The sequence below is a fragment of the Pseudonaja textilis genome, chromosome 9, assembly GCF_049901715.1.
Source record: "Pseudonaja textilis isolate UNSWEBS1 chromosome 9, rPseTex1.2, whole genome shotgun sequence".
Classification (NCBI taxonomy): Eukaryota; Metazoa; Chordata; class Lepidosauria; order Squamata; family Elapidae; genus Pseudonaja; species Pseudonaja textilis.
In genome coordinates this window covers 7600543-7618229 of record NC_141998.1, presented here as the reverse complement: position 1 = coordinate 7618229, position 17687 = coordinate 7600543, and the positions used below count along the sequence as shown (strand labels likewise).

Genomic DNA, 17687 nt, shown 5'->3' with positions numbered 1-17687 from the left:
AGGCAGTTAAATGAGTTAAGTCAGATTTCATTTTTTTTGTTATGGTTGCTAAACAAATCACTGTTAAATGAATTATGTGGTCATTAAGCAAATGCAGCTTCTTACATTGACTTTGCTTATCAAAAGCCAGCTAGGAAGGTTACAAATGGCAAACACATGACCTTGAGATGTGGTAATCCCTATAAAATTTTGGCCAAATTTAGATCATGTGACTGAGGATATTGCAAAGGTCTTAAGTGTCAGGACCAGCCATAAGCCACTTTATACAGTGCCACTGTAACTTTCAACAGTCACTAACTGAATGATTTTAAGTAAATGACTATCTGTAGCAGATCAAAGAAAGCATTGTCTCAAGAAATAGTGCAGCACAACGAATAATTTTTCCACATCTTTATATAGCTGAGCATCAGCAAACACATCAAGATACTTCTGGCACTATAGATTTTTCTAGAAATGCAAACTATAATCAGGTTATCTCTGTTTTGAGAAGTACTACAGGTCTGTGCACAGGAGACAATTGAGGTTAGAAAAAAAATAGCTCTCAGCCCAGCATATTTATTTTTAAAAAATAGAGAAGTCTTGAATAAAGCAAGGCTGTCCAACCACAAATGAATCCCTCTCCCCAAGATCACAGCACTGATCAAAAATACGATTAAAAAAAACTTTACTTGTAAAACCGCTGATAGGCTAAACTCAACTCTCATCCATGTAAGATGAGACTAACACGAGGGCAGGTTAATTCAGTTTGATATGGGAACAAAGCTATTTGGTACGTTGTACTTTATTCTAAAAAAGGCTCATGCAGTCAATATATATTGTTTGCATGTCAACATGTTATGTGAATATTTCAACTGTGCATTGTTAGCTGAATTTAGCTTTGTGTCCTTGTGGCTAGTGACTTTTGCTAAGTAATACAATGCACATTCCCCTGCATTTAAATCTTTCTCTCCCAGTAGAGGAAAAACGAAACTATGCTTTAAACAGTTAACGTTCAAATTTCATGTTGCCCTTCTGGCATTTGTCCAAATTTTCCAAATGGGAGGCAGATGTGTTTGACTCCAAACCCACAACAGGGAGCTGAGAGCCTTCAGATGCACAGAAGCTCCTTCTTCTTGGTCCATAAGGTTTACTCACGATGTACTTTGATTCTTGAGGACCAACAGAGGACAGCCTTTTGGGGACTTTGCAAGGGATCTCAACCCAGGCAAGGCCCTCACCTTTTGCATCTTTCTGACCCCTCATGCTGCGTCTTACTTTCTTTGTTATATTCCTGTTTTCCTCAAAATGGTTTAAAAGTGCAATGTCATCTGCTGTCCAAGGACAAGATGGCAACCGGTCCAGGTTTCCTCCAGGAACACCAGGGCTGTTTGACTTGGTGCCCTCGGGGTTCAGAAAGTCTTCCGTCGATTTTCTGCTGATTCTTGGGTTCCTTTCAAAGCTCACCCCGTTGCTTTCACTCATTACTTCCGCTGAAAAATCTACAGTGAAAAATGAATTTTCTTTAGCCTTGATATTTTTAGTAGGTCCACAGATGTTCAGTAACTCCACCAGCTGCATTTCTGTCCTACTTGATAGACAGTCCCTTCCTACCACCTGTTCATTTCCATTTAAAGAACTCTTTAGTTTTTCAGGAGAGATTTTTTCGGGCACATATCCAGGAAACCATTGCTTCCCATTGTTTAGAGCAAGTTCTTGAAGCTGCACAGATGAACTCGCTAAGCCATCTTCTTCCTGAGGGCTAGAAGGTTGATCATGGCTGTCCACTCCTACAGCATGAGGTAGATTCGTTTTGTTTTCCATCATGTCATCAATAAACTTAGCATGCAGGTCACTTGAAGAATCATCTAAAACAAAGTTTCAAATGAACAAGTCAGAATGTTATTTCATCTAGTTGTGCTAATCAAGATTTAGCACAAGGTACTCAACCCCATTGTTTTAAACTAAAGAGGTTTTGTCTTATAATATCCTCCTCCTAGCTATTTTCACCACTAGCTATGAGAGGTTTAACATGCTATATATATATATAGTTTTGTTCTTTTACCAAAGTCAGTTCATTGCAATCGGGCCCTTTTTGAAATAACTTCCTGACTTATGTCTTCCTTGTTTACTTTTTTTCTTTTTAAAATGTTTTATTATCCTAGGCAAGCAGTCCTGGGTCATTCAGTACTTTATATTCATTTACTAGTGAATGTAAAGTATATAGAGGGAATCCTTGACTTATAACCATATGTTTAGCAACCATTCAAAGATACAATGGTACTGAAAAATGCTGCTTACATCAAGTTCTCACACTTATGACTGGGTCCTTACGGTCACGTGATTGTGATTCGGATGCTTGGCAACAGGCATGTATTTATGATAGTTGCAGCAGGATTACACGATCACTATTTGCAACTTTCCCAGACTAGAATGGACAATTGTCACAACCAACACGCTGCAGCCATTACACCACGGGCCAACTCACTGTGGGACAATTTAACAATTCTATTTAATTATTCAAAATAAATAAAAAATAATTTTTGCCGTTCACATTTCACTCTGTCCCTCCTTTTGCATCTTTTCTTTAATGATTCTATTCCATCATTTCTTTGATATCAGTAGTGAGTTGGCCGTGGTGAGGTGGACGCAGTGAATTTTCATAGACCTTTCCCAGAGAACTTCCAACAAAAAAGTCAACAGAGTGGAGGGAGGAGCTGGCGTTGCGACGATACGGCATGCAACCTTGAAGGTCTGAGATCGCCGCTGATATCTTTGCTCCTGGACGGTCCAAACAGATCTAAACCGTCCCAAAGAGATGATGAATGTAAAGAACGCATACTGTCGATCCCAGGGATATTGCAAAGTCCCTGGTAGATCCAGGAGAAGCTCTTTTTGCCAGCAGCAAAGAGGCAGCCATTAAAGCTGCTGAAGTTGGGACAGCTCTGAAACGGAAGAGAACGGAGAGAGAAAGTGTGCCGGTTTGATGAGAATTTTTTCTTTACTTTAAGATTTGAAAGAATACCCTAAGGAAAAGAACGAATCTGTAAAACCTGAGACAGAAGTGATTAAGCGGCGATTTTAAACGGGAAGTCAAATTAATTTTTTTTTTTTTTTTTTGCTGGACTCTTCATATATGATTTTTTACTTGGAACTGGACTGGTCTTTTTTTTACTTTCTTTTTTCTCTCTTCTCCTTTTTGTCTTTGTAATATTTTAGGCTAGAGATTCCCTTTTAGCTTTTTTTTTCTAAATCCCTTTTCCCTCTTTAATTAATTTTTATTATATTTTGTTTGGAAAAGGAGGAGGAAAGTGAAAGCAGAGGAAACTTTGTAACACTGCACTATATTAAACTCAAGCAGCAGATAGTGCTAGATTTGGCGAAATGGGAAAATTTACAACTGCCATTAATAGGGAGAATATCAACAATCAAGATGAATATATCACCCAGAATTTTATATTTGTTCCAAACAATTCCAATTAGGCTTAGAAAAGATTATTTTGAAGATTTAAATAAAATTGTGTTGAAATATACATGGCAAGGTAAGAAAGCGAGAATAAAATTAAATATTTTGCAAGATGCTAGAATAAGAGGAGGATTTGGTTTGCCTAATTGGGAGTTGTATTACCAAGCTACAAATTTGATGTGGGTTAAGGAATGGATAACATTAAGAAATACTAGATTGTTAACATTAGAAGGACATGATCTGTTGTTGGGGTGGCATGCTTTTCTATGGTATAAAGGAACTAAAACACAGGGGTATTTTAGAAGACATTATATACGGGAGTCTCTGTGGTTAAACTGGGAGAAGATTAAAAGACAATGTTATTTGAAAATTCCAGTCTGGCTGTCGACTATTGAAGCATTTTCTTATCCTATAATATACAAAAAGGAACAAACAGTTAGATATGGTGAAATATTGAATGAAAAGGGTGAACGCAAATCTATACAAAAACTAGAGGAACAAGGTATAATGATGAATTGGTTTTCATATGCGCAAATACATTCAAGGTATGATAAAGATTCTAAAACAGAAGGTTTCTATGATAAATTGACTAATTTAGATAAGATTTTGACAGGTACTGATGAAAAGGTGATTAAAAAATTGTATGATATTTATTAGAAATCAAACTAGAAGAAGAACAAGTCAAAGAAACAACGATTGCTTGGGAGAAGAATTTTGGATATGGGATTGATCTAGAGAAATGGCAAAAATTGTGGTCTCAAAATTATAAAATGACAATGTCAACAGCATATAAAGAAAATTTGTATGTTTTACAGGTGGCATTTCCCCCCAACAAGAATAGCAAGAATGTTCAAGAACATATCTGAAAAATGTTGGAAATGTCATCAGATACCTGGCTCATATTACCATATGTGGTGGACATGCGCAGATGCCAAAAACTATTAAACTAAAATCCACACATGGTTGAAAAAAATAACAAAAAAGCATATAGACTTGAAACCAGATATATTTTTATTGGGAATTTTACCTGAAATATACAGTAAAGAATTGAAATATTTGATTGTAAATGTATTAACAGCGGCTAGGATCGTATTTGCTAAAAACTGGAAAAATGAGAAAATACCAACACAGGAGGAAGTTATTAAGAAAATATTGGAATGTGCTGAAATGAGTAGATTGACTTTGAAATCAGAGAACAAGAAGATAAACAATTTTATAAGATTTGGAATCTATTCTATCAATGGTTAGACAATAAAACATGGTAATGAAATATGTAGACTTTTAGAACATAATGAATATATAAAGATGTATTTTTTATTATATCTACAAAATGATTATAGGATAGATTTGAGATAATATGAACGGTCATAAAACAAATTAAGTAAAATATGGATTATCTTGTAAAACATGAATGAATAATAGTATAGTCAAATGATTAACAATGATATTAATGTTTTTAGGAATATTTGATTGATAATACGAGAACATATACAATGTAATTGTAAGTGAAGACTATGAAGTGGAAGCACAAAACAATTGTAAACCAACCGACACACTGTATGTATATATATATATGGAAGATGGCTTGATGTTTTTATGTTGTGTTTGTCTAAGTTTGTCTTAAAAACAATAAAACTTTTTTTTTTAAAAAAAGGTCAACAGAGGAAGCCAGGTTTGCTTAATGACCACATCAAAAAAAGGGGGGGTGAAATCACTAAGCACCTGATAACTCTTACAACTGCGTCACTTAGCAATACAGAAGTTCATGTCCTAATTGTGATCATAAGTCAAGGACTACTTGTAATGCATATGGCTAAACTATTTTAAATTAGACTGGCCAACACATCCTAAGACTTTGTTGGTGGAAACAAATTTGCTTATATAACAAAATCTCCATTATGTATGGGTATAATTCATGTTTGTTTGTTTTCTTTTCATTGCCAAATGAAATAAATCCATGATGCTTAAGAGAAAGAAGGTGCATTTTGAAAAAACTCTGCTCCAAAGTAAAGATAGACAAAACAAACAACATAGACATTACTATTTATCGTATATCTAAACAGTTGTCAGTAGTAGTTCTATTGCAATTGCAACGAATTATAATGTCCACCCACATTGGACAGAATTTTAGTTCCCGTCTCTGACGTTTCATTATTTTAACTTTGTCTGTGATCTATTCTAACATAGCAACGAAAGGAGCCTTGTTAATCCACTAGTTAAAGCAAAAATGAAGAAAGGCAGCCTGTAACTTTACATACCTGAGGTGGAAACATTTAAAGATGGTGTATTTGGGTAAGAGGAACGAAAGGAGGCATTTTCTGTTATTTCTAGGATCGGACTTAAGAGAGGTTTCTTCAATATTCTCTCACGTGGCCCGTAAAATACTTTCTGCTCCTCTTTCTTCTTCCCCCTGCCCCTCCTTTTCCCTGCCGCTTTGGGTCGGACTGCCTGAAAATAAATGGAAAGACACTCCATAAATTCAGTGCTAAAGATTGCCAATATTTCTAGGCACTTCGTTATGGATTCAGAAAACAAATTTATATATGAAATCATGCCATGAGGGGGCTTGGCTTTTTATCTTGCTTTCTTCTCAACCTTATCACAATAAGGATTAATATGATGTACAGTCCAGTTGACTTGAGTTGTAGCAAAGGATATAGATAATAACACAAAATAATAAACACATGTAGACGGTAAAGGTAGTTCTCCACTTACAACTACAATTGAGCCTGGCAATTATTATGACCTTTGTTTATGGTGGTGGTTAAATGAATGTTGCAGCCATAAAGTGAACACCTTATGTGCTGTGCTTTTTTTTTTGCTAAATCGGAAATAGCTGGTAGTTTCTGACAAAAACATCATAAATCGCACTCAAGTGGCAGGGCAGTGCAAATGGCTATAAATGTGGGCCGGTTATAAATTGCCCAAAATGCAATCAAGTGACCGTATGGGTCCCCCTCCCCAATGTCAGGACTTTGAAACTAGATCATAATAAGTAGCTTGCGGGGAAGGGTGGGTTCCATTGTGACTTTAAGCGGTTGCTAAGTGACCGAGTGTATAGAGGCCCCTTACGTTTTCCAGGACAGCCCCGCGGGCTGGATCTGACCACATCGCTGACCTTGTGTTTGACACCCCTAATCTAAGGCATGAAAACTGGCCAGGTGACCCTCAGCCCAATTCACTTCACAGGTTTGTTGTTGTGGAGAAAACAGGAAGGAGTATGAGATATACTTGCTGCCGTGAGTTACTTATAAAAGTGATAAAGATGGGATGTAAACAAATATATAATAAACAAAGTATTTAACAAATGCATTTTTTTAAAAAAAAATCTGACTTATGAAAATGTGTGAAGCCAACCACCATAAATACCACTATGAGAGTTGCCTTGAGGAGAGATAGACAGCAAACAAACAACAAATAAATAAATGAATCTAAACTACATACATCTATAATGTAAATTACTTACCGGGGTTTTTTTGGATTTGGTTGAAGGTTTGGCTTTTTGCAATTTGCTGAGCTGATTCTGGCCTTCAATTTTGGTTGCAATAATTTTTTTTGCTTTCACTGCACACTATTGGGAAATATCTGTATTAAAAAATAGGTCCTGCTCCCGTACATAAATTATAGCTTACATATGGAACTATAAAAACTGAAGTGTGCAAAGAAATAGTACCATACAATTTGGGAATTTTCAGAACAGAAGAGATATGCAATAGATTTCATATTATCATCTATTAAGCATTTGCCAAATAGCCATAGTGAAAAATAAGTATTTCAAAAACAAGTATCTGTAAAGTGAATGGAAACTTCCAGAAAAGCTGTTCATTTATGCCTGTTAATCAACTTATGAAATATTCCTTTTTTATTTATACCTTCCTTTTATCAGAGTTTCGAGCAGTTCTAATCAAAGGAGCGTGGTGGTCAGGAGAATTATTTTTTCTTTCTAAAGATGAACAAAAGTTAAGTTAGGCACAAATCTTTGGCTCTTATTTCAACAAGATATATGGTAATTGTTTATTAAATTAAATTAATTAAATTAAATGCCTCAATTTCATCTTCTGCAATAGTTTGAGTTCAATTTACGGTATACAAATTAAAGAATGCTTTTCCAACAGTGCCCACAACATGATTGACTTTTGTCTCAACATACGTCCACACAAAAATCAACACAACAATGTGATCCCCAATTATAACTTCAAAAAAGGAAACTATAATCTTATAGACAATGATCTCTCATCCCTTGATTGGCAATTTCTATTCACTGGATGCAAGACTGTAGAAGACCATTACAACATATTTTTACTTGAAGTCAAAAGAGTCATCAAACTATATGTACCAATAACAACTCCCAAAACCAGAAAAAAATGAATTACCCATAACAATAAGGAAGCTTCAATCCAAAAAGAAATCACTTTGGCGGAAAAACAAATCTGATCACGTTGCCAACTTCAGAAGCCGATACAAAAATTTATGCCACCAGATAAAGACTGAATGCACCAATTATCACATTAAATAAGAAGAAAACCTTCTACGCACCAATTCCACCCGCGCTTTCTACAATTTTGTAAACAACAAACTAAAAGACTCAAGGTCCATCCCACCCCTGAAAAGACCTAATGGTAAAGACTTCAATGACGACACCATTAAAGCCAACCTCTTTAACACATTCTTTGTCTCAGTATTTGTAAACAGCAATGGATCATGCCCAGTATTTTCTAGTCGAACCACAGACAACTACAACGATCTAATACATATCGATTTTACAAAAGACAATGTTGAAAAAGTACTGTGCAATCTAAAACCATCTCTATCTATTGGACTGGACGGAATATGTGCCTACTTCTTAAAAAAGCTATCCACTGCCATAGCCGAACCTCTACGCATAATCTTTGAAAAATCTTTCAGGACCAGCTCCTTGCCAAAACTATGGTCATAAGCGCACCAACGTGCCTTACCGTCCCTGTCCTATTGTTTCTTTTCTTTTTTTATTTTTCTTATATGCATCCATGTGTTCATAACTATGTTTTTACTTATACCTATTCACTTGTAAGCAATTGACAAACCAAATAAAAATAAATAAATAAATAAATAAAATAAAAGCATGTACTATTTTTAAGATCCAAGGGCAGTTTAAAATAATATATATTTTAAATAAGGAAATAAGAGAATGCAAACATTACATAGCGATAATGGTTAGGAAAGAACAGCATAAGAAGATAAACTTTAAGAGATGCCTAAGGCACACATGAGGGGTAATACGGGGTAATGGTTAAAGCACCAGGCTAAAAACCAGGGAATTGTGAGTTCTAGTCCAGCTTTAGATATGCAGCCATTTGGGTGACCTTGGGCCAATCACTCTTTCTAAGCTCTAGGAAAAAGGCAATGGCAAACCACTTCTGAAATCGTGCCAAGAGAACTGCAGAATTTTGTCACATGGTCTCCAGGAATCAAAAGTGGCTCGTAGATGCACTCAAACACACATGGCACATACTGTATGCACATGGTACAGCACAACACAAAGCAGAGGCTATTCTGTGAGACAAGGATTGCTGCTAAATTATTTCTACATCAACACCAAAAAGCAGTTTCTAAGTTATTGTGCAGAGGGTAAGTTCCCTGGTAGGTGGATAGAGTTACCTATTTAATCAACCAATTAGCCATTTCAACTGCCAAAGAAATTCAAGGTAGTATGCTATAATAAAAAAATAAAATAAACACTCTCTTAGGAAACCTGACCTTATTCTGTTTAGGGTTTTATGTATTAACATTAATATTTAGAATCTGGTTCTCTACCAGACTGATACCAAAATACAAACTGTAAAAAATAAAGGAACGCGTCTTCACCTTCAGGGCCAAAAGATCCAGTACATATCGGTGTGGCCATTTCCCCTGATGATCCCTGAAGATCCTTTAACAAGAAAGTAACATTTCAAGCATTGAAAGACCTGATGAAGGTTCTTTAATTGGTTCCAAGGTATTTACTGAAGATTTGCAAGAGAAAATAAATATATAGTTAACCATAAAACACCAACCTTCAAGCCTTCTGATACGATTTTGACTGGTGTTTTCTTCAGAACAGAACGAAGTGAATTGGGAAATGAATGTCCTTTTCCCACAGGCGTAATGGGTGGTTTGCTTTCATCAAAGATTTCAAAGCTCTGCTTTTCTGAAAACTGAACCTTCTTATTGCTAGGTTGGGACGTGTCGTTTCTGCTCAATTTTTTGTCTTCACCTCCACAGTAGAACAAAAACCACATTGCAAGCAATTATGACAACACTTACTCAATGATAAGCCAGAAATAACTCAAAGGAACACGTGCCCATTGCCTAAAATAAGGTTGTCCCTTTGCTCTGCAGCTTATAAACAAGTGCTTAAAAATTTGTGATCAGCCTTCATGCTGCATTTAAATTCAATAACCGTAAACAACTTTTGGACTCAGGTGACTCGAATCTAGTGTACAGCTTCCATCACTACACACAGTAACATAATACAGGTAGTCCTCAACTTACAACTATGCGTTTAGTGACCTTTTGAAGTTACAATGGCACTGGGAAAAAATGACTCACATGACCATTACAGCATCCCTATTGGTCACGTGATCAAAATCCACGTGCTTGGCAACTGACTCATGACAATTACAGTATCCCAGAGTCATGTGATCAACTTTTGTGACCTTCTAGCAAGCAAAGTCAATGGTAAAGCCAGATTCACTTAAAAATCATGTTACTAACTTAACTGCAGTGATTCACTTAACTGTGGCAAAAAAAGTTGTAGAATGGGGCAAAACTCACGTAACAAATGCCTTGCTTAGCAACATAAATTCTAGTCTCAGCTGGGTTGTAAGTCAAGGACTACCTGTACATGAACATTTACCTTAACCAATTCGTTGTTATTAAGCAGCCATTTCTAATTGGGCATCGCTGAAGATATTGATAGGAACAACTGCAGATGTTGTTGAATATATTTGTGAAGGGGGCTGTTTCTAAGAATCGGTGGGATTCATTACCTTGCAAAGATAAGTCAGAATTCAAAACTATTTGTGTACCATTTTCCTATTTGTGGCCAATATTCCAAAAGCACAATTAACGAGACTTGCTATTAAATCAGTCATCATCAAAATGGATACTATTGTTGTCTTTGCTTTCAACCACAAAAAAAATCTACACACCTTTTTGTATTAAAATAAAGTCTAAACATGCAAGTTCGTTCTTACCACTTTCACTCTTTGATATGCCCGTACTTGGAGTAGCTACCAAAGACACACCTGTAGATTCCACAGCGTTCGCTGGTGAGACCAGAACGGCCTGGGAACACACAAGTCAAGTTTCTATTCTGACACATTATTTTAGTTTTAATAGATGATGAACCCCTTTGGGGTTTGGGGATGTAGCCATTCAAAACAATGCAGAAAAATTATTAGGAGTGGGGAAATAGAAAGGCTCTTGTGCTACCAGTCCATCCAGTGGTTGTTTGGCTTCTAAGATGAAGGCCATAGGAAAACTTAAGAAAAGGAAATTAAAATCTGATTCATTTTCTATGCGTCTATTCCATGTAATAACTGAGACTATATATTTTTTACATTTTATTTATACATTTTTCTTCTTTAAAATACATAAGCGCTTAGTAAACAATGTAATGTCTGGATCAATTTACTTATACAAAGTATTAATAAAATACTAGTAATAATAATAGTAGTAATAATAACAACCATAATAGTAATGTTTTCTTATATATAGTAAAATTCTTGCATCATTTACTTATAAATATCAGTAATCTTTCAAAGATAACTGTCAAAACAGGTGTGCTGCTCTACGTATGGCAATAAGAAGAAGGAATCAATTGGTCAACCCCTATGAGATGAGCTCCACAGGCATATTGTATGAATTCAAAGGCAAACAATCATTATAGCAACTACTGTTCTATATAGTCTGAAGCTACTAAGAGTCTATACCAGTGTTTCTCAACCTTGGTAACTTTAAGACACATGGACTTCAATTCCCAGAATTCCCCAATCAGCATAACTGGCTGGGGAATTCTGGGAGTTGAAGTCCACATATCTTAAAGTTGCCAAGGTAAAACATTGATCTATACATATTGTATAGGGAACACAGTTGGAAAAGTCATACTACACTACCTAACTCTGTAGAGATATCTATAATTCATACCTTAGACATAACATTTGTGCCAGACAGAAGAGGCTTCCATGATGGAAATTTGGGACTGTGCATCTGGATATCTACTGATATACCTTCTCCGTTCATACATTTATCAGTTAAGTTTTCTTCAAAAGCATCATTCATATCCTCCGGAGACCATGTCTGGCTCAATGTTGATTGCTCGTGCAGTCTTGTGTTTGCTGCATTCAACACAGATGTAAACATTACTAAATAATACTCATTGTAAAGGACTGAGTTTTTTCAGCAATACAAGCTTCTACAATGCAACTCATCATTCAGTTTTTCTCACTGTAATATCCTTCACCTCCAATATATATACACTGCTCAAAAAAATAAAGGGAACATTTAAACAACACAATCAGGACCGCTACCTCCGCCTTTGTGCAAGGAGGGACAGGAGGAGCACTGCCAGAGCCCTGCAAAATGACCTCCAGCGGGTCACAAATGTGCATGTGGCTGCTCAAATGGTCAGAAACAGACTCCATGAGGGTGGTATGAGGGCCCAACGTCCACGGGTGGGGGTTGTGCTTACAGCCCAACACCGTGCAGGATGTTTGGCATTTGCCAGAGAACACCAAGATTGGCAAATTCGCCACTGGCGCCCTGTGTTCTTCACAGATGAAAGCAAGTCCACACTGAGCACATGTGACAGGGTCTGGAGACGCCGTGGAGAACGTTGCTGCCTGCAACATCCTCCTACATGACCAGTTTGGCAGTGGGTCAGTAATGGTATGCGGTGGCATTTCTTTAGGGGGCCGCACAGCCCTCTATGTGTTCGCCAGAGGTAGCCTGACTGCCATTAGGTAACGAGATGAGATCCTCAGATCCCTTGTGAGACCATATGCTGGTGCGGTTGGCCCTGGGTTCCTCCTAATGCATGACAATGCTAGACCTCATGTGGCTGGAGTGTGTCAGCAGTTCCTGCAAGATGAAGGCATTGATGCTATGGACTGTCCCACCCGTTCCTCAGACCTTAATCCAATTGAGCACATCTGGGACATCATGTCTCGCTCCATCCACCAACGCCATGTTGCATCACAGACTGTCCAAGAGTTGGGGGATGCTTTAGTCCAGGTGTGGGAGAAGATCCCTCAGGAGACCATCTGCCACTTCATCCGGAGCATGCCCAGGCATTGTAGGGAGGTCATATAGGCACATGGAGACCACACACACTACTGAGCCTCATTCTGACTTGTTTTAAGGACATTACATCAAAGTTGGATCAGCCTGTAATGTTTTTTTTCCACTTTAATTTTGAGTGTAACTCCAAATCTAGACCTCCATGAGTTGCTAAGTTTGATTTCCATTGATAATTTTTGTGTTTGTTGTCAGCACATTCAACTATGTAATGAACAAAGTATTTAATAAGAATATTTCACTCATTCAGATCTAGGATGTCTTATTTTTGTGTTCCCTTCATTTTTTTGAGCTGTGTGTGTGTGTGTGTGTGTGTATGTATGTATGTATGTATATGTATGTATGTTTTCTTAAGTTTTCACAGATATCTATATGTATGGTATTCAGCTTTGTTCGGGTATTTTCCCAAATCATTATAGTGGGAAAATATAAATTATAGTTCGTTCACAGACGAACACAATACAGAAGCCTGATGATAGCAAATGAGATTCTGCCAAAACGTCGCTACAACATTAAAAGCACAACTATAATGACATGGGAAAATACCCGAACAAAGCTGAATACCATACATACACGCACGCACACACACACACTATATATATATATATATATATAATTTAAGCCAGATAAAAGCATATTTTAGTTAAAATATTCTGTACTTCTTTAACAAATCTTCTTTGTTCAATAATAAAATGCTTCTTATACATGAGATTAGATGTGGATTACTTACAAGTAGAATGAATATGGACTGCCTTTTCTTCAGTTTCTTCGAGGGCTTTAAATGAGGATTGGAAGGCAGCTATTTTGTCTTTCAGCAACGTGTTCCGATCTTGACAAGGGCTGGACTGCTCAAAATACAAGGAAATATCCAAATAGTACGTTATAAAACAGTTTTCCTCTACTTCCCCATATTATGGCAAACTTGAGAAGTCTCTAAACAAATTTACTTATTTTGAACCATATAGAGGGTTTGCATTATGCACATCTAAATATTTAAGTTTTATTTCAGTTAAAGTGTCACATTATTACTTAAAGTCTGCTTTATATACATATACATATGTATACGCATGTATGCATGCATTTATGGTAGATTTTAAACAATTGTTGGTTGAATAGGCTATATTTTGCTGACTTTATCTACAACAGGGGTCCTTGGGTCCACAACCTAGTACTAGGCCTCAGTCACTTGTTACTGGACCACAAAAGTGGTGGGTGAGCGCACACGTGCAAACCTGCGTTTGTGATAGCAGTGTGCACATGAACGCAAAACCATCCCCATTCGCCATCCCATCGCAAACAGTCTGCCAAGCAGAAAAGACCTCTGATCTTCAATGTTAAATTAGAAGCCATAATACAGACCCTTTTCTAGATATACAGATACACCAATGCACACATGTATGTATGCAGTTATTTATTTATGGGAGATAGATTTTTTACAATTGTCAGTTGATAAATTACATTTTGCTGGCTTCAGCTACAACATTAAATTGTAATCCCTGATATATGGATCTTTAGAATTAGGTCCGTATGTTATCCTAAGGGAAAATTGAACAAACCAAGTTATGGCTTTGTACAAAACCCAAATCCAGCCAGTGAAGCATAAAATGCAGTTGGATACACCAAGACTTCTGAAATGCCTTTCAGTTCCAGAGCAACAAGGGATTAACTTCTGTCAGCACCTACTTGGAAAAGACTTCCTGCATGGAAGCAAATACACCATCGCCACCCAGTGGCAAACTGGAAGTTTAATAATCCATCAATATCCGAACTTGCCTCTTAATCAAACTCCAGAATAGACCCCTGTTAAAGTCAGCAATTGAATCTTCAAAGCATGACCTTCTCAGCAGATGTTTTTAGCCTATGCTATATTTCAGAAATGCATCAATACTTCTGTGAAAACACAGGCTTCCAAAACATTTTGTCAAAATAGCCGAACTAATTTCCCCCCACAACTGGATCTGATTCTATCATCCATGTCCAACATGGATAGAGTTACCTGATCTGGGCTACAAAAAATCTCTTTCTTTTTCCTTTCCTATCTAGCAGTTATCTGGACTTTTGCTTCCCAGATATTAAATCTTTGCTCATTTTGACCTGAAACATTTTTGCACTCTGCTGGAAAAAAAAAAGATTTAATGTTCCTACTCCACCACACTTACTTGTGACAAATTTTCTTGCACCTTCATTCTCCTTTGCCGAGCAATATATTGGATGAGATGATTATTTTCTGGAGACCCTCGGGCTCCAATTGTAGACCGTCGTCTTAATTTTTTCAATATATGCTTGAATTCCTCTAAAACAAAGGCAGGCTATAAGAAACACTCAATGAAGATAACACAGAAAAAGCAATTTGAAAACCCACTTTCATTGAGGGAAAACCTTTACTATTCTGCTTTGTTTGGGGATGATAAGAGTTAAAAAAAAACCCACAACATGTTCTTACTAATTTTCCTAATTCAGTCCATCTTTATGATGTGGTGCTCTCTGAATTTAGGTGTTTGTTTTCAGGCATTCCAATAGCTTGCCCTGCCATTGAGATTAGGCTTGACTCTGGGCAGCCTCAGTCAGAATTTCAACTGGGCAACTAGAGATAAACCACATTCATACCATTCAAAAGGGACAGTTAAAATACTTAGAAAGGAAACCATCCTCCCCAGAATCTGATTAGGGATCAGCACCAGAAAATCAAGCAGAAAGCTATCCTCTAATCAAGGAGCTAAGAAAGAAACTGCACCATCATGGCAGAGCAAGAGACTGAATATAAAAAGGCAGCAAACCCTACCCTCACATGTACTGATGACATTACCCAGTTGGGTAGTAAATTTTCTGCAAGCAAACTACCAAACTCAGAGAGCAAGAAAGACTCCACAGTTCATCCCTGAACTCGATATTCTTTCTATTGGAATCCTAATTCCGCTGCGTGGCAGAGTCATGAACATACTACTCTTCAGAATGCCACCTGCTTGATGGTACTTTCTTAAACATCCCTGATGTTCATAATTCTTACCTTTATTCTGGCTTGTAAACAACTCTGGATTCATTTTATAATCAACTGCCACACAGTCAGACAAGCCTCTAGATGGAGTAACTTGGTTGCTTGCAATTTCAACATTTGTAGATTTTCTCCTGGAAGTTGTTAAATCATCTGTATCATTCATGATGATAGGGGGATTGTTTATCCGGGTGCTTACCAAACTCTCAGAAATGGCAGTGCTCGTACACAGTGCTGGAGCATCTGATGAACCACTTGTGAAGAGAAAGTCCATCTTCTTCATGCTATTGACTGGGTTTCCAAATCCCAAATACAAGTTGGGTTGTGTATTGGAACACTCGGAAAGTACCTTTTTAGTATTCTGATTCTCCATTGGGAATGACTTTGCAGCTGTCAACACATTAGTGATATGGCTGCTTTCTTGAGAAATAGTTCTGTCTTCAGATTGGGACTTTTAAGCAATATTGTACTACAGAAGCCTGGATATTTTTCTTCTGAAAGAAAAGGATAATGTCAGCTTCATGATTAATAGTCTTCAGGCCTCTCAGGCTTAGGAAGTCAACGTTCAACAAGGCATAAAACAGGCAAAATTCTCCTCCTTTCCTCCTCCCTCCCCAGGGAGGGTCAAAGTTTCCAATGCCCTCCTTGCTTCTATGGTCCAAGATGCCTTTTGCATGGCAATTATCTTGTCTGTGGTAAGTCTCCCAAACCAAACTGGGACATTTTACAGTTCCCAAATCACCTCTAGCCCTTTGGCTGTCACGAGGTCATTTGGAAATTAGAAATCAAATGTAAATGAGTACAACTGTCATGCACGCAGTACAGCTGCATTGCTTTTATTATTTTGTTCCAATTTATCTATGTGCATGTAGGCCTACGCACCTTCACAGCTGTTCGATGGGCCCTCCACAACAGTCCCAGTTTCTCATGTGGCGTGCCTGGGAAAATTAATTGCCCAGCTTATCTCAGACCATTGCAAGCCTGGACCAAGAGGGTGTCTAAACTTCTGCATCTGCCACACTCTGTCTTGCACATCTGCACACCACTGCACATCTAATGGGAAAGTGCACTCCCAAAGAAGGGGTTGCTTTCTCCTTTTTAGCATATGCAAGGAATGCCTAGAACAAGAGTCTTCAAACTTGACAGCTTTAAGACTTGTGGACTTCAACTCCCAGAATTCCTCCTCCAGTCATGCTAGCTCGGGAATTCTGGGAGTTGAAGTCCACAAGTCCTAAACTTGCTAAGTTTGAAGACTCTTGGTTTAGGGTCTCCTGCTTGAGCTGGGGTTGGACTAGAAGACCTCCAAGGTCCCTTCCAGCTCTATTATTATACATTGTAAATGTTTAGGGCAGGGGTCTTCAAATTTGACAGCTTTAAGACGTGTGGACTTCGACTCCCAGAATTCCTCCTCCAGTCATGTCAGCTCAGGGATTCTGGGAGTTGAAGTCCACCCGTCTTAAAGTGGCCAAGCTTGAAAAACACAAGTCTAGAGCTTCGCTATCATAAATTTAAATCCTTCGAAGCTTTCGGGGCTGCTGTTGGGCTTACCGTAAAGTACGCAAAAGGATGCGCCCTCGGTGCGCCAAAGCAACCGATCCGGCCACGCCGACTTCGGCGCTCACGAACCGCCGCCGTCGAGCCTCCGCTCGCGCCCTTCGTTCAAAATATCTTTTCACCTCTTGTCAGAGCCGTTGTATCCTTCCGCCACACGAGGAAGCGGCTCCCTCCTCTCCACTCAAACCGAGTCCGAGACGATCAACCGGCCTCGGATACGGAACCCACCGGGGATGCCTACCCGCTCCTCCGCTGCTGAAGGAAACGAATCAGGAGGCCAGTCGCGGATTATTTTTTCCCTCGCCCTCCCTTGGAAGAAATCCCAGCCCAGCGGATGGGTTGCTCGTTCAAAACCATAAAAGAACGGTTGGGAGATCACGTGAT

The 17687-nt window shown here is 38.0% G+C and overlaps 1 protein-coding gene across 3 annotated transcripts; it reads right to left on the bottom strand.

The window, feature by feature from the left end:
* Positions 1–377: 377 nt before the first annotated feature.
* On the bottom strand, positions 378–17635 carry CDCA2 (cell division cycle associated 2). 3 transcript variants are annotated; one of them, XM_087938867.1, is made up of 12 exons: positions 17298–17635; positions 15765–16243; positions 14917–15050; positions 13488–13602; positions 11609–11799; positions 10657–10747; positions 9475–9674; positions 9287–9350; positions 7315–7385; positions 6909–7013; positions 5701–5890; positions 378–1844 (listed from the first exon to the last, which is right to left on the bottom strand). In XM_087938867.1, the coding sequence occupies exons 2-12, from the start codon at positions 16120–16122 to the stop codon at positions 985–987; spliced, it is 2379 nt and encodes a 792-aa protein (XP_087794993.1). In that variant the 5' UTR covers positions 16123–16243; positions 17298–17635; the 3' UTR covers positions 378–984. The 3 variants fall into 3 exon arrangements, with proteins under 3 accessions (XP_087794993.1, XP_087794995.1, XP_087794994.1); XM_087938869.1 differs by having other exon boundaries at positions 378–1478; XM_087938868.1 differs by having other exon boundaries at positions 9475–9668; positions 17298–17483.
* Positions 17636–17687: the final 52 nt, after the last annotated feature.